General features: G+C 41.1%; 1 protein-coding gene across 6 annotated transcripts; it reads right to left on the reverse strand.

The window, feature by feature from the left end:
• Positions 1–2,142: 2,142 nt before the first annotated feature.
• On the reverse strand, positions 2,143–22,205 carry LOC140064165 (transducin-like enhancer protein 1). 6 transcript variants are annotated; one of them, XM_072110777.1, is made up of 22 exons: positions 22,059–22,205; positions 19,870–19,942; positions 13,969–13,995; positions 13,767–13,894; positions 12,821–12,884; positions 12,299–12,343; positions 11,100–11,162; positions 10,371–10,445; positions 9,943–10,132; positions 8,911–8,927; positions 8,467–8,571; positions 8,211–8,255; positions 7,974–8,129; positions 7,716–7,854; positions 7,455–7,621; positions 6,774–6,844; positions 5,899–6,148; positions 5,027–5,274; positions 4,574–4,721; positions 4,342–4,492; positions 3,010–3,086; positions 2,143–2,390 (listed from the first exon to the last, which is right to left on the reverse strand). In XM_072110777.1, the coding sequence occupies exons 2-22, from the start codon at positions 19,891–19,893 to the stop codon at positions 2,283–2,285; spliced, it is 2,298 nt and encodes a 765-aa protein (XP_071966878.1). In that variant the 5' UTR covers positions 19,894–19,942; positions 22,059–22,205; the 3' UTR covers positions 2,143–2,282. The 6 variants fall into 6 exon arrangements, with proteins under 6 accessions (XP_071966878.1, XP_071966915.1, XP_071966888.1 ...); XM_072110814.1 differs by lacking the exon at positions 13,969–13,995 and adding an exon at positions 14,629–14,868 and having other exon boundaries at positions 22,059–22,178; XM_072110787.1 differs by lacking the exon at positions 22,059–22,205 and adding an exon at positions 21,928–22,039.
• Positions 22,206–26,481: the final 4,276 nt, after the last annotated feature.

Below are 26,481 nucleotides of genomic sequence, written 5' to 3' on the forward strand. Positions count from 1 at the left end.
TAAATGGGGAATAAACTTCTTCCGTTCTCCTAATCCCTGGAACATGAAATCGGTCACTGAACGGTCTTCCTTCTCGTCCTCTAATTCCATTGTTGCCCTGACCAATTTTATTAAATGGTCTGTATTCTCCGCTAGAAACAGAGGTCTGTTCGACTTATCTTCCTTCTCTGAATTCGACGATAGCTCCCCAGAATCAGGGTCCATATACCGTAATTTCCGGACTATAAGGCGCACTTAAAAGCCTTGGATTTCCTTGGAAATCCAAAGTGCGCCTTATAGTCCGGTGCGCCCTATGTATGGCGCTGGGCAGCGGACCATACTTACATAGGTCCCCGCTACCGGAGACATCAAATCTCCAGCGGGAACTGCAGACCACGCGGCACGAACAACTTCTGCCGCGTGGTCTGCAGTTCCGCTGGAGATCTGCTGTCTCCGGTAGCGGGGACCTATGTAAGTATGGTCCGCTGCCATCCTTCACCTTCCCCACTCACCTTCCCCACTCACCTTCCCCACTCACCTTCCCCACTCACCTTCCCCACTCACCTTCCCCACTCACCTTCCCCACTCACCTTCCCCACTCACCTTCCCCACTCACCTTCCTCACTCACCTTCCTCACTCACCTTCCCCGCGTCGCCGCGTCTCTTCTCGTCGCGTCCCGTCGGGTCTCCGCTCCACCCCCGGACCCCGCGCCTTATAGTCCGATGCGCCTTATATATGGAATTATTACATATATAAGGCGCATCGGACTAATGCGCCTTATATTCCGGTGCGCCTAATGGCCCGGAAAATACGGTAATCAGACACTCTAGAAGTGCCTGGAGAATCTAGGAAGGCTATCTCCACAAATTCTACATACACAATTCTTAGTTTTAGCAGTAGATTAGACACTATCCGTCTATTCCCTCTATATTAAAAAAAAAAAAAAAAAAAAAATCACATAAGAGACCATCAGACTCAGTGGACTATCCAACTAACTGCAATTGCCGTAGCGGTGTCCGCCAAATCTCTATCACCCTTCATCCGAACTCATCTAGATATGATGGAGAAAAAAAAAAGCTGTTTTTCCAGGTCCTCTGACCGAAGCACATCAGCAGACGAACTGAATAGATCCTGTGGCTGGCTGCAAGTGTAGAATACACACAGAAAATGCTGTGGGAGATCTCCAATTAGAATCTGCCGCCTTCTTACGTCATAGTCACGTTGGACGCCAACTACCGCCCCACTTCCGGTCTTCGCCAAAAGTGGGCCTGAGATGCAGATCTCCGCCATTACCAGGAAGCTAAGCCGACCAGATGGCAGCTAAGTGACGCGCTCCTACGGCGCTAAGCAGTGGCAGCTCCTTTCCACCTCACAACCCCCTTTTTGATGATGGGGGACGCTTGGGAGCTCCTCCACACCTCCAGACTTCGGCTGCAACCCACAACGCTCCAGATTCCCCCCTGCCGAGGGATCACCCCTACTGCGGTAAGCCTTCGGCGGAGATCGATTCACGGCCACTCGGGGTACCTGAAACTCCCATTCCCCCTTTTGCCATGTGTGGGAACCTCACCGAGGATCCCTGGGTCCCAGTTAGGGGCAGGAAACCACTGAAGGATGAAGGTGGGGCCGCGCCTTTAAAGTTATGGGTTTCCTGTCCCCGGGGGAAAACACCCCTCCCTGGTTGGGTGCTATCGTGGTCAGAGGGGGAAATATCAGTTAGGGCGCATTCCCACAGCAGTGTGCTTGCCTGGACATGGTCCCAGGCCAGCACAGGGTCCGGAGGAGGAGGCCTCCATAGACAGAAGATCGCCATGCGCTCACTGTGTCCTGACCAGGAGCCCCAGAGGTCTTTAGGGGCCGTCAGCAGGTCACATATCATGCAACCAGATCACAGTCCCCATAACGGCCGCCTGAAAGGAGCCCAAGGCCTCCTGCACACCATCATGTGCAGTTGATGGAAAAACACTTATTACAGGGCCAGTCAGGATTGTGTTAAAAAGGCAACCCACAAGAAGCTGGCGCTGGCTCCAGCGCCTCCTTTAGTGACAAAGGGAGCCCCCAACTACTTCAGGAAGATGTGTGCCCTTTGTTAAGCCCCTGATCTTCAGGCCTTCAAACTTTGTTATTTTTGGTTAAACCAGTGAAACTTAAAAGTACATCACTCATTTTCTCCAGTTTTATTATTAAATACACGCTGGCCGATACTGATAAAATATACACCTAAAAACAGAACTAACCCAAAGGACAATTGATCACCCTTTGTGGGTTCGTGCAGTAGAAGAGGAACCCAAGATGAACGCCATCAGTAGATAACCTCATAGACTGTGGCTTTCTTGTCACCAGAACCCGTGACAATAAACTGGTCGTCAGTGGAAACATCACAGCTCAGAACGGATGAAGACTCTTTTGACTGCAAAGAAACAGAAATTGTTACAGAAGAGCAGAAATTTCAGATATCCGTAAGCAAACATTAATAAGTTTTGCACCAATATAATTTAATAACCCTTCATTGTGATAAAACTTTAGAAGGCAAAATTGTACAGTATAATCACTTTCAGTTTGATTAATATTATTTTTATATATTTAGGTGAAAATGACCTATGTGCTCAGTACAGTATGTTGCATTCTTACAGGTGGATTGAATAGCAAGTGTATTGGTGTCATTTTTCGGCACATAATTACAAAAATGGCAATGTATCAAGTATTTGATATTAGCTTAGTGTAGTGCTAGTGTACCAACATGTATTGATCTACAAGATATAGGTTTCATTTTTATGCTTTCAAGACAATATATGTCGTTTTGTGTCAACCTCTTATGGACATAAAAAAACACTTTATGAAGACTTTGTTCTTTAAAGCTTCAGCATCCCATTTGCTATAAGTGGCACTGAAGTTAGTATGTACATAAACCTAATGTAAAAAGTATTACCTCTACTAATAGCAGCTGAAAGAGCTACTAAACACCATACCAATGCCATATTTACACTAATCTTAAGCACATTATATTTATCTATTAAAAGATCAATCACCTGGAAAATGCTGGCTCCATATGGTGTCCTCCAGGCATTTAACAAGTTGTCTTTGCCAGTACTTACAAACCATTTACCTGAAAAGATATAAGCAGCAATGTTAATCATGCGCAAACTACTGTGTTTAACTACATATGTACAGATAGATAGATGGTTGATTGATATCTACAGAAACTAATGGATCACACAATTCTTATATGCAGTAGTGGCATCTTTCTATAAAGCACAAAAAAAAGGATCTTTCACCTCTTTAAAACCACTAATAGTCATTTTTGTATGGATTCTGTAGCCCCCAACTGTTCCTGAGAAATCAATGTCAATATTTTAACTTCCTTACTGTTATATAGGCATGACCAGGTTTCTGCTCCACCCAGAATCACTGATCAAAAACTAAAACAACGGTAACTTACCAATATACATCTATGAAAAGTTCTGCACCGCTTTATGGATATATCCTGTCTTTTACCTCATCAGCCAGACACACTGACCATAAGTTGACTGCAGATGGAGGGTCATGTAATTTCTAAAAAAAATCTTATACTCTTGAATGCTATCATAAGGTCATGGCAGGGCGATTGTTCATGGACAGATGACCCTCCATCTGCGGCCATTTTATGGTCAGGAATGTGTGGCTGATGAGGTTAGAGACAGAAGGCTTCACTTTACATATCAAGAAAGCGGAGCAGAAATATTACTAGATGGATATTGGTAAATTAATATCCTACCCCCACACTTACACATGCAATACAAAACACATGCAAAGTGGCCAACCCCTTTAATGGCAGATTTCTCACAAGCGGCAACAGCTGTAAGGAAATTTCCAAGTACCCCAGAATCAATGGCAAGACAGTGTACGTGCATTAGGCTTTTTCAATCGCATGCTTCACTTTCCACATACAGGTCAGTTGTTGTAAATGAGGTCTGGTTTGAAACTAAACAACCTGTATTAGCCAATTATTAAATGTACCAAGAAAATCTGCCTTTTCATTTGTTGCCAACCTGTAGGCAGGACATGGCTATCTCCCAAAATAACCTGTGACTATTAATAATTATAATGGGTACATTGGCCTTTCAAACTACAAAGTCCACATACAAAGTTGCAATAAATAAGCTAGGATTAGTCTCTCTGTACATTTAAAAAACAGAAACACAAATTTCTTGTTGGGTGAATATGTATGGCCAACAAACCACTGACCCCAGCCACCTAGTAAATATGTACTGCTCAACTGAGCATGCATGTCTTTCAACAAGAAGATGACAAACAAAGATGAAAAAAAAAACAAAAAAAAACAAACAAACATTTTCTACAAGAACTACTCTAATAGAACTCACCACAGGAAGCAAATTGCAGAGACAGAACACAACTTTCATGAAGATGTAACTGGTACTTATCAGGTTTGGAAACATGTAATACTTCAACATTGCTGCTCTCCATGCCTACAGCAAGCCATTCACCCGTAGGACAGTAACCCAAGGAAAAGATCTATATGGGGGGATAGAAATGTTAAGTCAAGTTTGCATTACCAATATAAAATCACCCATTTCCACCTGTTCAATTCAGTACCTGAGAGTTAAAGTCATGCTGTTGGAGTTGTCTGCCTTCTCTGAGGTCCCAACAGCGAACTGTATTGTCTAGACCACCAGTCCATAATTTGGTGCCGTCATGGGAAATATCTATACAGCTGGCACCGTCTGTGTGTCCCTGGAATTGTCTATAAAAGGAAAAAAAAAAAAAAAAAAAAAAAAAGGAAGCAAATGCTAATCTCATATTTGTATTAAGTGGGGGTGACATTGTAATTTATCCATTAATATATAGAGAGAGTACATCGATAGGCCTACCTCCATGACTAAATGGTTTATAAAAAAAAAAAAAACACTTTCACAAAATCTTTTAACACAAACCTATATATGAATTTATTCTGCACCTCCTACTCTATAGAACGTGTGAAGATTTGATGGAATTTTCCATGGCACATTACCAAAGATATTGATATATACTGATATTGTTAAGTCTCACCTGACAAGGGTCTGGTTCTGCAAGTCCCACACTACAATGTTGCCATCAGAGCAGCAGGAGAAACAGACTTTGGCATCTGGGCTAATGGCAAGAGCATAGCAAGCGGGAGCTGAAGAGGTGAGCTCTGCTTTTATCCTTGGAGTTGGGGAGGCCAAGTCCCATATAGACAAAGTGCTAGCCTCACCCCCAACAATAAGGCTGCGACCGTCTGGGAGAAGTTTACAGGAGCGGATATAGTTGTCACGATTCTGTAAAGGAGTAAAACAATGAAAAAATATGTTTGTCTCATACTGTAAAACACTCGCCATTAAGCATCTGTCTAAGTTTAATGACGACGCTAATTCACAGATTCAGGAGCAGTTAGAAATTTCTTTCTAGCTCACACTGTTGCCGAGCTATCAGTCCCAGTATCTGACCATTGTAAACCTCTCCACCTCAGAGCAGAGGAAGAGGGTGCAGAGGAAAAGGGGGTGGTCTCCTACACCGAGAAAGTCTCATATAGGCAAACATAACACCCCCCGCTTCCAGTCCAGCACCTCCTCTATTATAGTGGAGAGGATTATAATGGCCAAATATTTGTACTGATCTCAGCAACCATGGGAGCAGGAAAGAAAATTCAAAGTGCCCCTGAATCTGTGAAGAATCAATTAGATTACTAAATGTGAAGAGGTGAAAGGTCCTCTTTAAAGGGAGTTTCCAGGCACTGGAATTATTTATGGTGTGATAGATCATTAGTAGTTGATTTGTTGGTGGTGTGGTGTAGGTACTACATAACAGATCCTTAGACTTAAATGTTACATGTGGTCAGAAATGTAAAAAAAACCTGCCTAATGTGGAGTGTGGATGTTGAATATAACTTTGCAGGTTCTTACCAAGCAGTCAAGTTGTGCCACAGGAGTCTTGGTGCCTGGTTGCCCAACATCCCACACTTTTACACAACCTTTGCCTCCAGTGTAGACATGACGCGTAGAGTTGCTTATGGTCACAGCACAGACCACTTCCCCATGGTTTAATGTATGGAGCTGGCGAGCGTGACGGGGGATCCCAGAACCAATGAGGGCATCAGGAGGAAAGGGGACCGGCTGCATTTGTCCATCTGCACTGACATGGAAGGAGTAAGCTCTGCAAGAGTAAAGAGTTTGAACACTACTATAAAAAAAAATATGTTTGCCAAAAAAAAAAATAGTAACAAACTACTACAGAACCACAGTGTCATCAGTCATCCACACATTAATCTGTCAATAGAATACTGAGCTTTGAAATACTTGTCACCTCGATAACGGAACAGGGGAGGTAAAGGTTAAGCATAAGACATAGAAAATGTGGAAATTAGCAGCCAAACAGAATTCTAAGTCACTGTTAAGCGTCTGTGGCTTTTAGGTCACTTAGTACAGATATAGGCCAAGTATAAGAGGCAAACTGTGGTTTCTTAAAAGCCTTATTGATCAGGAATATCTGGTGCAGTTGGCTCGTGCTTCTATTCTTACACACCAAATGGTCACATACGAGATAACACAAGGTAATTCTAGTGAGAAGTGTGAATTCACAGTACAATTTAATCTGCATCTTTACCGCTAGTCTAGACCTAGTCATTAGCCTTCCCACACATCCTACAATGTGTATTCTACTTTTAATCCACTATAACGTGTTTGTGACATTTTCCCAGTTTTATGGACTATTTCCCAAGCACAAAAATTCAGACAAGGAATAAGGGGGGAAAATAAGAAAACAAAATACTTGCACTCACGGTTTTCCAGATGCAGCTCCTGGAATAGCAGCTCCCAAACTTCGCATGTGTGCATGGGGGTCATAGCCAACCTACAAGGGTTATAAAACAAAGAAGTTATGTAACATTAAGAAATGACTCAATATATATAGCAAGGGGAAAATATTAAACTACTGTGACATATAATGCAAGAGCAATACGTAAAGATCATCTGTAACTAATTGTGTATTAAAGGGAAATGGTGCCAATTTTTGTTTTGACTCGTTGAACCCAGGTAACAGAAAAATATAAAACTTTTTTATAAATTTTTGATAATTTCCTTCCGTTTTCTGTCCATGATTATGGAGACTGTCAATTTGCTTGAGAATGCCTTGATTGAACAGGTGAAACGTTGCATCACTATGGTGGAATAAAAAAAAACTTGATTCTTTCATTTTATGGAGTGCTGCTTCACAGTTGTTTGATACCGTTGTTTGGGATCCCCGTCAGACCCCGCTAGAAGACTTGCGCCCATTGTCTTGTTTTTTTAACACGGTGCCGGCCCACTGCATCTTTTTTGGATTTATTGAGTTGACTGCAGTATATCATGGTTTTTATTAAATAGACATTTTTTTAAATACATTTAACATAAAAACCTGGTTTTAAGATCAGGTAATTTTCTGGTGAGACCTTCCTTTAAGATTTAACAATTTATTCACTTACTAAAGAGGATCTTCCATATGTCCCAGCAGCAGCCCCATTGATCTGTGGAGACATGAGGTGAAGACCAGCATAGGCCCCAGCTCCTTCAGCATTTACAGAAGGATGAGCAATACTAAACGCTGCTGGATAGGCACCCTGTGATCCCAAAGGAGCCCGAAGTCCTAAAGCTGTAAAACAATTTAGATAAAGATTACAATGGACACAAACTTAGAGATGACTAAACCCCTCCTCCCCCCACCCCCCCAAATATTCACTACGCACCTAGAGGATCAATAGCAGGTTTACTGGAGAGAGGTCGGAATTGAGAAGCACTAGCCCCGCTAGGACCAGGTGTGCTCATATCACTCTGGGAATTTGGAGTGGTAGACTTCAGGCCTGGGGTCCCAGCTTTTTCTACTTGCTATAAGAGAAACCTAAACATTAGCTACAGACCACTAGATTGTTACGGCAGTTTATGATTTGGGATTGCCAAAGCACAGTAATATTAAACATGTACAATTGTGGTCAGAACGCAAGTACCGTGGGAAGATCCTTGCTCCTGGAGGGGGACACGCTGCTAGAGGACGTCATGGAGTTTGGACTTGCTGGAGGAGGGTCCTTTCTCTGTAGGTTGGGTTTATCCACACCATTTTCTCGCGAGGAGTAGGAGTGGACACTATGAGGTGAAGCAGGGTCCTGGAACGATAAATGATGCTTATTGTAGCTTTCTAGCATTTGCTTTAATACTGGAAGATTAAACTGAATAAAGTAACTTGCCTCATCCACCACAAGATTGTCTTCACTACGGTCTGCATCGCTACCCTACAAAAAAAACCCGCAAAACAGGACATTTTTTTTTCTTCTCATTCAGATTGGTGACAAGAAAAATCTATGATGTGAAGTTTTGAAAACAAGCAAGACCTCCGTACACTCATAACATGCTAATTACTATCTCACAGATATTCCAGAGAACAGATATGTTCCTGTCAAAATACCATACCAGATTATAGTACAAACAAGCATCAGAACTTACATAATCTGTTCCAAAATCTTTTTCCTCTGTTTTTCGTTTTTTATTGCTGTTCAGGTAATCTGATAATGTTCGCACGCGCTCCCCATTTGGAAGAGTAACACAGCTCTATTAAAACATGAATACATGCTATAAAATTCTGGTCCTCCAAAAAAAATTGCAATGCAAATGAAAAAGCTAACCTTTCCTTTTTATACATAGAAAAGCATCATTATAGTGACAGGTGACCGCACCGAATACATTTAATAAATATCAGCTAATCTTCATATTATGTTATTCAAAATTGGTATTTTTCTGGCAAAACTCAATATCTTATACATTTGAGTCTTAAAAGAAGCCCAAAATTCAAGACCATGTTCTCAGGGTTACAATTCATATCTCAGGGAGACAAAATCCCCCACATCCCCTCAAACACAAAAAGCCCACACAGTACAGTGCTATACTTACAGGCCCTGGGTCTCTGTCTGTCTCCATGGAAACGCATGAGAAGAGAAAAAGGAAAAGATCTGGTTAATTTTAGTCAAGATTATTAATTTATCATCTTTTCCACTGAGAAATCTCAATCATCTTTACAGATCTTCCCATTTCTCCTGCAGACACCACTGACATGCCAAAATTACACATCCCCTCACATTCAAAAAGAAAAAGCAAAAATGTATTTTTTATTACTCAACCTATAGAGGGCTGGGCTTTAATGGCCCCAATTTTTAAGAGATATAATGATGGCAAACCTATTATTACCTAAACCTTCCCCTTTAATATAGGTCTGGGCACCTTGAATATTGTATATACAATTAACGTAACACTAGCAAGGCAGGTTAAAAGGGATTTACCATCTAGATTATTTATGACATCCACAGGATACTTCATACACAGACAATAGATACGGGTCACATCTGTTTTGGGAACTAAGTTAGGCGACCCCCTTATGAGCAGCCATTAGCGGGGACTATATACTCAGCATTCCCTTGAGTTAAACAGAGAGTGGCTGTGCATGTGTGGCACCCATTCAGTTCAGCAGGGCAGTGGGAAGGGGTGTGGTGAACCTCTGTTCCCAACGTAGGTGTGGGTAACAGAGGTAGCACCAAACACTTATCTTTTTATGACCTATGGAACGGACTTAAGTAATCTTACTGGGAGAACTCCTTTAAACAAATTAATCATCAACAAATCAAACAATGAGGTATGGGTATATGTTTTGTCACAAGGGGGCAAAACAGAAGCCATATCACAATATCCAGAATCTGAACATCTGAGCCCAGTTTCTGGTAATCTCCGAAAACTCCAGTTCTGCTTCCCGTCTTGACACATAAACCCCACGCGAGTCAGTGACGGGCTCAGTGGCATTTCATGTTTAGAGGGTCCATTAAGCAGAGTCCCTGGAGGGTTGAAATTGAACGGATAGGGAATAGATAATACAACAGATATCCAGAGAAAAGGCAATTGTACTATGCTAATTTTTATTCACAGTTCATTTACCTCTGTGGTCTGAGTCAGTAAGTCCCTCTTTTGCAGCAAGTTGAGACTGCAGGCCAAGAACACCAGAAAGGGCCAGCAGACTGGAGGCACTGGTGGCAGCAGCCAAGTTGGGAGGCTGCAAACTAGATGGGTGAGGTGTTAGTGGAATAGGAGGTGCATGGTGTGACAGGTGCTGAGCTTGTAGCTGGTGCTGTTATTCGTAATCGTAGTTTGCACAGAGAATGATAACATTAAAGAAAAAAAAAAATTGGATTAGAATTTAGAGTAAACATTAAAATGTTAAGCATATGAATAGTTGAAGTCAATCCTCCCAACTAAGGTTATAGACCATCATTATTAACCAGGAATTAACAAGGAAAACATGCATGCTCTTCACCAATCAGAACAACAATACAGATGGAAGGAAATGATGCAGAAATATAATGTACCCCAATGGCGGCATTTAACTCTGCCATCGTCACTTGCTTAGCTCGTTCAACTGCCTGGACCACTTGCTGTTGATGCTAGGATTTAAAAAAAATATATATTATATACACACACACACATACACCTTACATGCACTTAAAGGAAATCTAGCATTTTAAAATGGTCATTCTGACCTAAACATACCGTTACACAGAGATAGGTAAACCAATGCTGGAGGTGGTTGTGATAATGCACGGAAATCCGCAGTTTCGATGGAAAATTGATCAATAGGCATATGACCCCATTTGGTGCTCCAGGGCCCCTGACACAGGGCACAACCATAACAATGCATGCGTGAACCTTCTCCCCCCTCGCTCCCGAGAGCCATGACGTCACCAAGCTCTCGGGAGCATTGGTACAGGCGCAGTGTATCTTCTTATGCGCAGCCATGGGAAATTAAGATATGGTGTGCAAGCGCCAGTGCTTCCGGGAGCTCGGGAGGGTAGGGGGTGAAGTTTCAAGCCCGCAAGGCGCGTGCATTGTTATGATCGGGACCAAGCGCCCTGTGTCAAAGGCCCAGGAGCGCCGAATGGGGTCATATGCCTATTGATAAATCGATTTTTCTCGAAACTGTGAATTTCTGTGCCTTATCACAAACGCCTCCAGCATTGGCTGTGTAACAGTATGTTTAGGTCAGAATGACCATTTTAAAGTGGTAGATTTTAAAACAAAAACACAAAAATCAAACTTACCTCTTGAGCCAGAAAGGGCACCAACTGGGCACATATAACATTCAGACGTTTGGCAATTTCAGTCTATAAGAGAATACAAACAGATCTATAAAATATTTTGACATGAGTTAAAGGGATATTTCCATACCAGATATTCACAGCATTTAAAAGTGTGATGTTCATTAATCCAAACCTGTCAATATAGATCATCCATTTGTGCATTCCATGTCCGGCATACTTATCTCTATTTATGCCCAGTCCTGTCAGTATATGCCCCTTTCTTGTAAGCATATATCCCAGCCCTTCTGTATGCATTCTTAGTGTTTCACTCTTGAAATCTGACCAATCTTCAAGCACATGTCAATACAACCAATGGATACTCAATGTAAAATTGAGCAAATATATTAAATAGCCAATGCTTAGGAACTTCAGTGGCAAGATAAGGCACATAATATTATAGGAGTCAGGGAGGTGAAGATTACTACACACTCCTCCTAAAACTCAACAGTGGTCAGATATAAAATTCCCCTTTAGTTACAAATAAAAGTATTTACAAAATGTAAGAATCCACAGCATAAATTTATACACCAAACTTTCAGACAGCAAGAAGCTTTTCAGCTATATTAGAGGTTTCGAAGAAAAAAAACAAAGAAAACCTGTGTTCATTGAAATAATATTCAATTCCACATTAAAGTACTAATGACAAAGACTCAGCCAGATCACAGTAGAATTTTTATGCGAGAAAGGAATAAAGAGGAGTGGGGGGGGGGACACCTAGCTGAGAGAGAGATGTATTATATGAAGGACACAAGAGAGGACACCACAAGACACAAACGTCTTTCCCTGTTGTCTTAATGGCACCGCTGCCAGGACTGAGTAAGTATGGCAGGGAAGAAGCTGCCTCGAGGGGCTGTGATGGATTTTACTTTCTTGCAGAGAGAGGAGGGCCGCGCTCATTAATGTGCAATTTACTGCTACTTTAACTCACACAGCATGAGGAATGAGCAAGCCGCTACCACAGCAAGGAGAGGAGGGAGAACATGATGAAGGAAGGAGTGGGAGGAAGAAACAACATACAATCAAAACAGGTGTGGTCCATGGCAAGAGAACCAACAAGTACACAAGGGGGAGAATCGGAGAGGAAAATACTCAATAGACAATATAAGCCTGAACCCAGCACCAAAATGCTACACTGCATTCCAGGAGAATTTGGGACTTACCTGTTTGTGCATTTCAATATTCAGTCCGTAAGACATTTCATAATACTACAGGAAATAAGAAAACAGTAATATCAAACTCTGCAATGCTTCAAACCTCTTGCAACATACAATCTAATAAAGCTGTTCTAGTGGGCACCTGGTGTGCCTCCTGTATAATGCCAGCTAGTGTCAAAGGACACTTATAGAAAACCCATGTGGCCTTCAAAAGGGCATGTAACAATATTGTGCCCAAAATGTTAATATACTGATATAATGGTACAGGCTTCATATGTCAACTCAAAAGGGAATGGTTGTACTAGGATATCAGAAATTCAAAGTGACAGTAAACTGTAAGGATAAATTCACATGCAGCAGATCTTAATTGTTACAAGAAGGTTATCGACTGTTAGTTATATAGCCACATGGAAAAGCATAAACTGGACTGAGTGCCCCAATAACAGAACTGTTAAAATATGGCTACAGCTTTCCTCTAGCCTGCCACCTTCCCACACAAGGGTTCTGTTCCACCTCATGTTAACTCACCATGACGTAATGCCTTTGAATCTCTGTCTTCTCGGTTGCTAGTTTCTCACATTCCATCTTTAAACTACAAAAAAAAAAAAAAATTACAGAAAAGCAAGCCCATTAGCAAAAGACCTAAATACTGTGGTCATTGAAAGAGTAATAGAATACAGGCAGTCCCCTACTTAAGAACACCTGACTTACATATGACCCCTAGTTACAAACGGACCTCTGGATGTTGGCAATTTACTGTACTTTAGCCTTAGGCTACAATAATCAGCTATAACAGTTATCACAGGTGTCTGTAATGAAGCTTTATTGTTAATCCTGGTTCTAATGACAATCCAACATTTTTAAAATCCAATTGTCACAGAGACCAAAAAAATTTTGGCTGGGGGTTACAATGATAAAGTATACAGTTCCGACTTACATACAAATTCAACTTAAGAACAAACCAACAGACCCTATCTTGTATGTAACCCGGGGACTGCCTGTAATAGAATACTACAAAACAATTAAATTTCAGTAAAACCTCTATGTAGTAACAAGGGGGCACAGGAATCTGGATATAAGTCATAACATGAACTCTCTAATGTGGTTGCACTACTATAGATTTTCCCAATGTAATACAATTAAAGTGCCTTTATTAACATTATTTAACATGGCAAGCCTAAATCGCACCGTTACCGCGTGCCATAGACCACAATGGTGGCCGTGAAGTGATGCGGCCAGATCACGGCTGCAATTACAGTAGTGTACTTGAGGTCTAAACCATACAATAATGATCTGCACGGTTGTATGGCAACAGTCCAGTAACCTGACTTTGCTTTACTTATATAGTAAGGCATGCGATAAAGACAAGGGCTTTTTTTCCTGGACCTGCACTGTGGGAATGCAGATGCTAGTTATACAAAACAGAAGGATTAGGAATACTGTGTACATATAAAATTATTATCTGGTATCTTACCTGTGGTACTGACTTTGAAGGAATTGAAACTCCTCTTTAATACGATCCAATGTCTCAGGGTAAGTTAGCTTGAGGCTTTGAGGAGGGCCTGAAGCTGCTCCAGCTGCCACTGATGCTTGCAAGTGCGTCTGGAGAAAACAATCTATTTAGAACAGATTCTGTATGCACACAGTCATATGCCTGAAAAAGGAAGACAACTTACTGTTTTCCACAGAAGTACATCTGACAACTTGAAATAGTCAGACAACAAACCATTAGGTGCAAGAAGAAACTGCAAGGATCTAGCTCTGCTTGCTGATGTTAATATTGTATCTTACCTCAGAAAACACAGATCTTGAAAATGGTAAGAAACAGAAAGGGCTTTATTCAAAAACATATAACCTGCCTGGGGGAGGGGAGCGGGCGTTTTTTAAGAAAACAAGAGCGAGCCATCTCCAATCAGTGCCTCTGGATGCTTACCACTGCCGCACCGGACACATCATTAGATTAAATCCTGTAGCCGGCGACTATAGTGTTGCCACACTATTGTGAAACATTTATGGGTTGTTTTTGTGGATTATTTTCTAGGTAACACAATCATGTGTCTTTCCAAGGGGTTGGGGCAAGCTAGTAATATTTACCAGCCTTTTTGGTGAAGGCCTTTTTTTCCCCCGGGACATGCCACACAAATCACCACCATCAAGTGCATTATTGTGCTGTAAGAGGTACACCTGGTCTGTGACAATGGTTCAAGAAGTGGTGCACATTAAGTCCAAGACCTAAAGTTGTGCTGTAGAACAGTAACAAGATCACCTTCCTCCACCACCATGTGATAGTGCATGCTTGTGCCACAACTTCACCAAAAAAATGAATGCACACACACCTGGCAATCTACTTGAGGTCAAAAGAAACCACCAATCAAACCAGGCCACCTTCTGCCATTGATCTTGGTCCAGCTCATGTCATCATTGTAGGCATTAATGTTGTTGGGCAGATGTCAGGTACTCTGAACGGTCTGTGGCTTGGCAGCTTTTTACCTAGCAAGTTCTGATCCGCAGGCATTTTGACATTCCTCTAGAAGCCAGTAGTAACTTTTTCAGCAATTTGTGCTATGGTGGCTTTCCTATGGATCAGACTGGACAGTTAGCCTTTTCTTCCAACACGCAAATTGTTACATGTTGCCAGTTTACCAAAAGTGGTCTACGGAAGTACAATTAGTAGGTATTAACCAATGCATGTCGCTTTGGAGATCCCCTTACCTCTTCATCCAACCATCTTGGTTTTCCCCTATTCAAAGGAAGGCCCCGTACACGTATATTACGCCCGACTGGAGAAGGGGAGGGGCAAGGGCAGCTCAACCGTCCCCTATCCATAGACAACATGTATGAGGGGCCATATGAACCAGCAACTGTGCCATGCACTTCCCTGGTAGTTGTATGTTAGCAGCTGTCCGTACGCTATCGTACAGCTGCTATATATGGTCGTGTGTAAGGGGCCTAACACAGATATTTACCCTCACTCATTTCCCTCCTATTAACACATCAAGTTCAAGAATTGGCTGTTTGGTAGCAGGAAAGTAAATTCAACCACAAATGTTAATCAATGGAGATGCAGGACCTGCAAAGTCCTACACTCAAAAATCTACCCTCAATGTACCAACACCACAACTTCTGGTCACAACCAAAGTCATCAATGCTTTAATTGTTATGACTGGCTGAGTGAGACTATATTCACACTGAACAGTTTTTTGTTATTTGCCCTGTAGAAAATTCTACAAAATACCTCAACAAATTAGTTTTATTTAGTGTTCCCTGCAAAACTGTAAAATATATGAACTGCACTTTGTGTATAAATACCCTAAGATTAGGTATTAGCATATGAACAATGACAGAAACAAGAGCATAACGAACTATGAAACTCACCACCAATTTGTACTTATGCCAACAAAATAAAGATACATGGACACACATGTAAGCAAAAAGCATCTGTCGTGACATGGATAATTAAACAGACATTTACTGGAAAGCATGACCTACTCCCTTGTTGTAGTAGTCTTCACATTTAAAAAAAAAAAAAAAAGTTAAAAAAAAGTTGTAAGGCTAAGGATATAGGCACACAGCAGAGAATTTACAGGTGTGTTTCTACTTTTCAACCATGCAAATAGCAACCTAGAAAATCAGTGTATTCTACACTTTCTACTGACATCAATCAGTTTTCATGTTTATTAAACCAGAGGCGTGAAATAAAACATACCAATGTTTGCCATCACTGTTTTATGCATTGCTTTATAGGAAATCTACCATTTCATGCATTATCCCCAAATCATAACCAAACATGCTTCTGCATCAGCGCAGCTACAGCATTCTCGAGGAATATCTTGTAAAATCCCTGAGCTGAGTGGTTATGCTGAAAAAACAAACAAACATTCAGGATCTTGGGAAAGCTGGATTACGTTCAGCCTGCATGTTTCACAGAGCTTCCTGAAGTGTCCAGACAGGACTAATCAACCTGAACTGGATTACTCATGTACAGCAGCTGGGTGATGGTGTAGTGATTGATTACTTCTGCCTGTCGGGCATAACACGGTGACTACAGCATTCTCTCGAGCAGTACATACAAGAAGCGCAAAGTCACAGCACAGAAGCAACAAAGCTTCATTATCGTAATTTTATAATTGTTTTGTTTTTCAGCAAAGTTAGTAAACAAGATATGTTCCTGCATCAGTGTAGCTACAGCATTCTCAAGGTATGTATGGTTCATAATGCATGAAATGAAATAGTAGATTTCCTTTAAGTGCTGCAGGATATATGTAAGGAGAGTGATCTCTGTGGGGCCACATCTGCTCAAAATTCTATGCCAACAAGAAGAGGGGCGAGATAGTCAGCCGTACTTGTACTGCTGCTTCGGGCTCTTGCCGAAAAGGTTGTTCCCATTCCACTTGCAATGGTCTAAAGCCAACTACAATTTATTTTATGAGTAGAAGGATATAACCAGAAGATAACAAATGCAATATTCTTTTTCATTCAATTTCTCCAATTTATGTCCAAATTGCCTAACTATGCACAACACAAAGAGCCAGATCAGGGGCTTCAGATTACAAAACCAAAAACACTTCAATTCTTCAACAAGACCTTATTGTTGAAAACGTATGTTCCAGATTGTACCAATCTGAACTGTCTTATGACTGAGATTCATTTAATTGCATATACAAAATTACAGTAACAGGAGGCTTAATGTTGTCCAGAGAGACCATCTCACGTGTCATCAGACTGCCACTGGCTGCCAGCCAAGCTCAGCTAGGCAATGCTTCACCAAGGGACAGTGAACTATGACCAGTCACCCACAACCAATGGTTCACCAGCACTTGATATTCTGCTCCACTTTCCAGCCCCCTCTGGGGACAGTTACACTAGCAGTGATCATGCTAGCAGTCAGGAAGATAAAGTAGTTGATCGGTCAAAGGGACAGCAGTTGTATTGAGAGGGGTCATGGTTTACAGGAGCTGGTGAGCAAAACTAAAGCCCCACAATATAAAGGTTGTTGCGCCTTTCGTAATAGATCTCACCACTAAACTGTTGAATTCCCAATACACCACATTCATACATGTCAGGAAACAAAAAAGGAGGGCATGTTTTACAGATGTTACCGAAGTTAACCTAATAGCAGTTCTATTACCTATTCCTTTTCAATTAAGCTTTATGTAGTTGTGTGTTTGATATATATATTATAAATCCAAGTACAGGCGGTCCCCTAGTTAAGACTTAACACCTGACTTACATACAACCCCTAGTTACAAACGGACCTCTGGATTTTAGTAATTTACTGTACTTTAGTCCTAGGCTACAATAAACAGCTTTAACAGTTATCAATGGTGTCCGTAATTAAGATTTATTGTTAATCCTGGTTCTTATGAGAACCCAACATTTTTAAAATCCAATTGTCACAGAGACCAAAAAAATTTTGACTAGGGTTACAATAATAAAGTATACGGTTCTGACTTACATACAAACTCAACTTAAGAACAAACCTACAGACCCTATATTGTATGTAACCCGGGGACTGCCTGTATATAAAGAAACCCTAAACAAACAACATGGAGAAACTGTTGCCCATGGAAAAAAAAGTTTGGCATATGTAAAAGCTATGTAAAGTGGTTGCTGACATGTACACAAACTTCCTAAAACTCTGCAGAGCTGCGAGGACAGGTATCATGTTCATGTCTAATGAGCAAGGGGAGAGCCTTAAAGGATTACAACTGGTTTGATGCTTGATATTCAGCTCATTCAGAGAGCCATATTCAAGTTTTGGGTGCTGTCACACATCAGGGTTTTGATTCAGTTTTGTAATGGAATCAAAATGCATTGGCCGTGCCACGGCCGACCGCATATATGCGTTTGTATGCAAACACATGCATTCAGCAATGAGGGTCCGAAAGCTGATTGCCGATCGCGTGCAATCGCCTACAAACCCATATATGTGATCGACCGCGACCCAGATCATTTTGGTTTTGTTACAAAATGGTATCAAAATGTTAACGTGGGACAGTAGCCTTAAAACCTGGGCCACATTCCCCGGGTCGACCACAGCTCCTCAGACTTGAAGGGTTTATTCAGAAGGAGGTATACATTTCACATCCACAAAAAACACATGTTGTTTTTAAGCCATGCTGCATCCATTATTGTATCTGCATCCTTTTCTTTCATGTCCACAGGGCATTCATTTTTTTACACATCCACAAAAGAAAAATCAAAAAAGAATGGCTGGAAAAATAAATAGTTTCCCAGCATATTGTAGTAAAAAAATGGACAGCACACGGGTGACATATGCATGCTGTATTTTTTTTTTTTTTTGAAGACTGCAGGTGTGAAAAACTAATGTGTTGCATTTTTCTTCTCATTGATATATGGTCAGTAAAAAATAGGAAATAAAAAGAGTCAGTATGCCATCAGTGAAAAATCACTGATGATATACAGTTGTAAGTGAAAAACGCAAAATACAACTTCAAAGTGATTTTATGAAGTCGCCATTTCCTGCTGAAGAAATGCCAAAAAGAATACAGACATTTTTCGGCTCCATAACACCTGTCAGGTATTTCTGCTGCTCATTCTGGGGACACCATTGTGACCGACAGCAGGGAGAGCTCTCCATCACTGCCAACCCCCATCCTTTGGGAACAGTGTCCGAAAGTGAAGGGGGTACAAAGCACATGCACACTTCCACGGCAATGTGCAAGACAAAATGCTTGCAGCAGCATTTAAGAAGTGTCGCCATGCATGCACACGGTGCTCCATTCACGGATGGACTTTCAGGCATAATTTCTCTCAACTAGTGCATATTACGGTATGTGCCGAAGTGAAAATTGATTTGATAGGGAAATCCACATTGCTGTTCACATGGCACCAACAGGTCCAGAAGACTGCAAAAAGAGATGGATTCTATAACCAATACAATTTGTATTTTACTGCATGAAAACTCTGTTCCATTGCCTCATCACTAAACCAGAGAAAAATATAGATTTAAAATAACACTGTTGACCAACTTAGTTTCTCATACTAAAGAGTTCAGAATGGTTCAGAAGAGAACAGACTGTGACCTCATACAGTACCTGGATATGCCAGTCTGGTGGGTACTGCAGTATTTTCACCCAACAAGTACATACACATAGGACTGAACAGCTGTGACATACAGAAATTTCACAGCATTTTACAGTAGCAGCAAAGCGAAAGAGAATTTATAAGAGGTTGACCGCACATTAACAAATGTGTATGAAAAGTTTTTCTATGAAGAATTTTCATATCACTGTACCAGTCTCACATGAACATACCCTAAAAGCTGCTAAAATATTGTCCCACCACATTAAATTCTTATCAAAAAGGAGATTTCTTTACAATAAGAAAATACATGTAAATGATAAGTAAAACTTTAAAATATCATCTGTTCCAGAAACTCCTTCTAGGAAATGGTGCCTATCAATTGGCCGCGTCATCACCCTGATGTCACTGAAGCATATGAGAGACCTTTGGCCAGAAAAGCACAAGCAACTGGAGGAACATGCTAGCAGCTCCATTCATAGGTAACCAACAGCAGCTCCCAAATGTCCTCTAGAAGGCCACAATGCACTTACTGGTGGTCTGTTCTGTGGAAACATCTTCCCAGGAGGTAGTCAGGCTTGTCTCAAAGTGAATTAAGGACCTCTCCTGCAAAAAGAAAAGCCTTTCAGTGAATGAAAAAATGCTGCTATATGGAGAAATTAGAGAAGATTTACATATAAAAGCTACATTAATGCAAATATTAAACTGCATGTAAGTACATCAGCTACTAGGTATGGAAACAAAAGGTGGAGAACATGTGCAGGCACACAGAGAGGTGTGTGTATAAAATACCCTGGAGGTAGGGGGAAGACACAACAGGCCATCCTAAGATGGAAGGATTTCCAGGGCAGAATTATTTAGGATAGACAAAGGGCAGTGACACTATAGAACCTGATGAGTATGCAATGCCACAGTCGTGGCGGCCTGAAGAGACCCTTAAACCAAGGTGAAAACATTTCTTGCAGCACAATTACAGTAGGCCTGTCATATGTTATTTAGAATAACTATACCATATACAGTATTCATACAAGTAGGAGGTTAATAACAAAAACATAAGGGAATCATGTTTTGTATGCAGTATCTTAATGTAAAGAGCAGTTTGATGCGGGGCTTTTCTAAAATAGAGAGCATAGCTGCAGGTACAGCAGAAGACTAATGAACTTTTTGTCACAATTCCATTGGGAAAAAGATGCACTGTTTTAATAACAGAAGGTTTAACAGAGCCTTTTGAATTTAGGTCTTAACTAAGTCTAAACTGCAGGGTCATGTAAAATAGACAGTCTCATGGTGGTATTCACATTATAAGCAAAGTGTCATAATGTAAGGTAGACATCAAATTATACATAATGTATTATGTAAGTAGTACATTTATGTCCCTTAAGGTAGGTATCATATGTTATCAGCAATGTATTAGTCAAGTGAGGCAAGGATCATACATGTTTAGCGATTTAATAGTCACGTAAGGTAGGTATTATACATTATACACAAAGCATTAGTCATGTAAGGTATGTATCATACATTATAATTTATGCATTAGTCACATACGGTTGGAATCCTACATTGTATGCATGTATTAGTTGTGTAAGTTATCATCCAATATAAGCTATTTTGTAGTCATGTCAGCCAAGTATACAACATACTCTAAGAATTTTTATGCCAGATATGGCTCATAAATTGTCATGTATGTGTTATCATGTAAGGTAGGGAACTTATATTATAAGATGAGTATAATCAAGTTATTTAAGAATTAAACATATTAAACCCAGCTTATTTATGTAAATTGTGAAATGTATTTACAAATTCATAATCTGCATTGGAGATGGATCATACATTTAGAGCAGAGAATTATATAGGTATGGGGTCATAATAAAAGCTAAGTATTATGCAACATAGGAAGCATACAGTAAGAGGTAAGAATTATGTAGATTAGAGATCCGACACTAAAACTTAACAGTATATACATTTTTAGCTACAGTCAAGATAATACATTATAACATATATAGTTATGTGGATGGGAAGGGACTAATATAAGGTAGATCACGCTGTATGGTCAATAGTAGGGCTCACACGTGATAAGATGTGTTATGTACAGTAAGGATCATATTTATAACAGTTATCTGGTAAGGAATGGGTCATACATTAACTGAAAACTATAATGTAAGGTAGGGATCATGCAGTGTGGTCTAACAGGGATCAAAACTGATAAGCTGAGTATTAAGTACAGTAGGGATCATTCTAATAGTTATCTAGTAGTCATACATGGTGGGAATCAGGCAGTATAAACAGAGAATGGTCTAAAGTAGGGATCACACATAATGAGATGAGTAGTATTGAGAGTAGGGATCATACATGGAGGGTAACACTCGTCAAGCAGTACAGTAAGCCATCAGTAACACATAAAGCTTGCCCCATCATTGTTCCTCTCCATAGTGGGGAGCCCCCAGACTTGTGCCGTCCTCTCCTGGCCTCGTCCCCCTCCCCCTCTTGGCCTCCCTTCTTCTTCTCCCCCTAACATCCTCTTCCATGGCTCCATGCAACTCTTCCTTACGCCCCACATCTGATCATAGCTCAAATCCCTCTCCCCATATTACCTCTTCCCATTCCCTGCGTCCTCCTCTTCAGCAGATCCCTCCCTCGACCACCACAGGCCTCTCTCTCCCTGTGTATCCCAGCCACACAACAAGCATGCACCCCCGCCCCAAGGTTTCCCCCCCGCTCTCACCGGGCCCGGAGGTAGGAGGAGCCGGTGTCCGCTCGGGCCCAGTCTCCCGGTGCTCGGTGCAGCCCCTCCCTCCAGCTCAATCAGCAGCCGCCAGCTCCACGTGGGTCCAGGCTCCTGCAGGCTGCTCAAGCCACCACCAACCAATCACAGCTCGGCTAACCCCACGTGGGATTCGCTTGGTTTTCTCCAATTGGCTGCATGTAACAGAGCTGCCAATCAAGCAAACCACAGAATCATAAAAACTTAACCATTGAGTGTCCTGAGCGTATCAAATACTTGCTGCTCTTAACCCTTTACGGGTTTCTACCCTACGGCTGCCAAAATTTACAATCAGAACATTGTTTAAGCGCCCAAAATCATAATACAGGGACATTACCAGAAACCAACCCTCCAAGAGCACTATCTTCACCACCCACTGTTTAGTAAAAATAAGTATAATAAATAATTACAGATAATTTGCGTATACAAAATAAACAAAATAAGACTTAAAGGGGTATTCTCGTCTAGGCATTCACATTCAGTTTCACTAATCTTCCATTTATAAACATTTCTTCAATTGGATGTTATTAAAAAAAATGTTCCTGTGTGAAGATAATTTCTCATAAATATAGTCATTCTGTCCTTTAGAAACGAGATAGCTTCCTCGGATACGACCACGTCACACTGGCAGCGGTGGCCAGACATGCGCTATTGAGTCCTGCCTGACCACCAGGATTCAGCAATCATTACCACAGGACGGCTGTGGGTCATGTAGTAAATCCCGGACATTTCATATACCAAAGCCTTTTGTTTCTTTGTGCAATCACTCTTAGCAGAGGTGGCCGTATCCGAGGAAACTATCTCGTTTCTAAGGGACAAAAGGACTACATTTATGAGAAATTATCTTCACACAGGAACATATTTTTTAATAACATCTAATTGAAGAAATGTTTATACATGGCAGATTTATCAAACTGAATGTGAGTGCCCAGGCGAGAATACCCCTTTAACAAATTAATAACAAAATCATATGAAAAACACAAGATTTTACTAACAGTCTATGAGGAAGAAGGGGTGACACAGTTCTGAACAATCTACATGAATTATTGGGACATGACTTTTTGCACATTTTTTAAAAAACTTTTAACTGACGGTAATTGCGCATGTAAAGAAGTTCACCGGTGAGTGTCTATTGCAGTGTTCCTAATGTAGCTTTGCAAGACAGATGTTTTCTTTGCATCTTCTTCACATCCTATTTTTGAGCAAATTCGAGACTTTTTAGTTGCCAATCGAAATACAACTGACCCATACTTACTTCCATACATGAGCTTAAAAAGTAGCAAAACCTGCAAACTGACGCCACCAAAAAAAACCCACATGTTCTTATGTATCGGAGACTGAGATAAGAACACACAAGTGTATGGGCAGCAGAAATGCAATGATACATGGGCCCCCATGTTTGGCAGTCAGATCACCAATTGTGGTGTAGCTCAAATGATCTGTGTGATTTAAGACGTAAAGATCTACTGTCCTGTACACACATCTTCAGGCTAGTACTACTTGGCAAGTCTGGGAAATGTGGCCAGCACACAGAGCATGTAACCTGGACCACACATGGACATGGCTTTAGTCCATATGCAGCACAGTCATATAGGTATGATTAGTAGTGATGGAGGTCACAAAACCCACTGCGGAATGTCAGTGCCCTCAGCATGCCCCGTCACGCCACTTATTTTACACAACTGTGGTTCACTGAGTTTTGTAAAACTAATGTGTTCTGCAACGCTGGCGCTGAGCGGGGTAAGGCCTGGTTCACACCTGTCCTCCGGCCGGTTGCCCACGTGCCGTTTTTCGTTTTGTATTTAGACGCATCCAAAACTCAAGCGTTTCATTAAAAAGGCATATGTGTTTTGGCCAAACCCTCTTCCACTTGCGTTTTGGATGCATTTAAAAATACAACGAAAGCAGCACGTGGGAAACCGCCCTCAAATTTTTTCATTACCTTGATTCATAATTATTATTCCATTATTTATAGCTGAAAACAGACTTTGACATTTTTAAGCCTCATGCACATGACCATATGCATTTTCCTCTCAGTTTTTGTGGTAGTTTTCTGGCCACCAAAAAACGCCTGTGTGTCACCCGTATGGAACCCATATGCCACCGTAAACTGGCCATATGCCTAGCGCCCATATGACCAGCGCCCATATGAAGCTGGCCCAAAAGCAGGCCATATTCAGTGGACAACAACTTATGTAGACCATATTTGTTGTACTCCCTTAGACTTCTATGGAGAGACCACACCACAAAAAAAAAAAAAAAAATGGAACATGTTCTATTTTTTACATTGTGGTCTGACAAAGCTGGATAGATAGACTACGGCCCCTTTCACATGTTCTGCGCATGCTTTTGACATTTTTCAGACTTGCATTTTTTTTACGCGCGTTTAAATCTCGCATTGCTCTACTTTTGCAAGTCACACACGTGAAAAAACACACCATACAAGTCTATGGAGATGCATCAAAAACGCATTGCACTCTGAGACACTTGCAAGTGCAATGCAAGTGCAATGCGTTTTTCACTGATCAATTGCCATAGAGAAAATAGAACACACTCCGGAGTCCTTTTCACATGCGTGCACAACCCATAGTAAACGCCACAAAAATGTGTGTGAAAAAATGAGACACTGAAGAAACTCTGACTGAAAACTGATTGAACTCTGATGCAAAATGTCAGTTTTTCACTGACCAAACCCTGATCGCACCCTGTTCAGACTCGTGATCTGCAACACAAGTGTAAAAGGGGCCTCAGTATTTTCCATACTGCTCTTGTGACAATCTTTTGATGAAATACAAAAAAAGAAAAAAAATCCCATTTTTGGATGACCAGCCCCTGTCCCTCCCCCACAATCTCCAATGCCCCATCAACTCCTTTTAAAGATGGACAGTTTTCTGCAAACAAAAGGCCATTGATAATTAGTGGAGCTAAAAAAGATATATCATCCCATTAGGCCTGAATTCTAACAAAGTGGTAAACTTCTAGCACTAAGGTAGATGTATAATTCAAGTTTTAACATATTAAATATAAGTGAAAATGTAAATATTTATAAAAGATGCCACAAAAATGCCACTATAGCAGTGAGTACTATGGTGTAGTAGGCAGGACAACAGCAATGAGTCCTAAATTAAACTGTCTGTCTTCTTATATCGTGGCAGCTGGCAGATAGTGAATAGGTCGATGGGTATCGTTCAGCATTTTGTGGTACCCTGGCCCTGTGATGATGATGCTACTGTCTCTCTTGTATCCAGACCTGGTATCTCCAGCTCCCCCCTCTCCTCTGGAGACTGCTAACAGGAGAGAGAGAAGGGAGGGGGCTGTTCTTTTTATTGCAATCCCCTAATCCTTCATCTCCCTTCCTCTCATCCATCTTTTCCTGAATCTGCTCATCTCCCCTCCCCTCACATACCTTCTTGTTTGCATGGAATGCTCATGGGGATGGGGGTTAACCCTGAAGAAGGATAAACAAGATTAATACAATAGAAACCCTCCCTCCCCTCCTTCTGCCTATTCTAGCCACCTTCTCCCGCCTGCCTCCCTCTATCCCCCCCTTTCCTTCCTTTTTTCTTTCCTTTTGTTTCCTTTTTCTTGGCCTCTGCCCCCTCCTCCTCCTCTTTATAACAAGGTCCCTCTAATTACATCCTAAGGGTGCCTTGCTGTTAACCCTTTCCTCAGATCTCTGCCTCCTGTGAGATCTCTCTGCATATTCTATTTAGCTTCTCTTAATACCATAGTATAAAGCTAAAGGACTGACGACTCTTATCTCTATCACACACTTGTCAGGTTTTTAATTGTGGAGAAATGTCTTATTTAGCTGATATTTATGTATCATCAGTTGTCAAATACGTCTTCAGCACAGGGTCCTAACAACTGCACAGCTGTTTCTCATGGGAAAAGTTTTTTTTCCCAAAATATTGGTAAATATTTTAGCATTTTTGTCAATTGTCTATAGTATTATTTATATAAAAAGGGGTCAATTTCAAGAGAAAAGGGATTCTATACACTTCTTATTTACATTTTTACTTCAACTTTAGCATTTTAGTTACTCTCATCTCATCCTTTAAGTAACCAGCATTTTATCTGACAAAGAGGAACGGATTAGGATCAGCTACTATATGTGTACCCCCAATATTTATGACCCAGACACCAACACAGATTGCCCCTTCTTCTGTTTTCAGTGAGTCTTGAAAGGGGCTCATTCTCTTTACAGGTAAAGTCACGATGGGGGGTGGGGAAAGCAGTGGGTTTTGTTGACTGGGGATAAGGGTCTATGAAGACATCAACCAGCAACATGGGAGGTTCTAAATTTCTATACCTACTGAAAACCCCTTTCTACATAATCTAAACCCACCAAATGGTTATAGATTTTGGTTTCTCTATATAGGTA

This window comes from Engystomops pustulosus, chromosome 1 (genome assembly GCF_040894005.1).
Source record: "Engystomops pustulosus chromosome 1, aEngPut4.maternal, whole genome shotgun sequence".
Lineage (NCBI taxonomy): Eukaryota > Metazoa > Chordata > Amphibia > Anura > Leptodactylidae > Engystomops > Engystomops pustulosus.

Coding starts and splice junctions, on each gene's coding strand:
- LOC140064165 (XM_072110777.1), bottom strand. CDS start 19,893: ATGTTTCCACAGAACAGACCACCA. Junction 6,149..6,773: donor GGAGCTGCATCTGGAAAACC/GTGAGTGCAAGT, acceptor TTACTCTTGCAG/AGCTTACTCCTTCCATGTCA. Junction 2,391..3,009: donor ATGGAGCCAGCATTTTCCAG/GTGATTGATCTT, acceptor GTTTCTTTGCAG/TCAAAAGAGTCTTCATCCGT.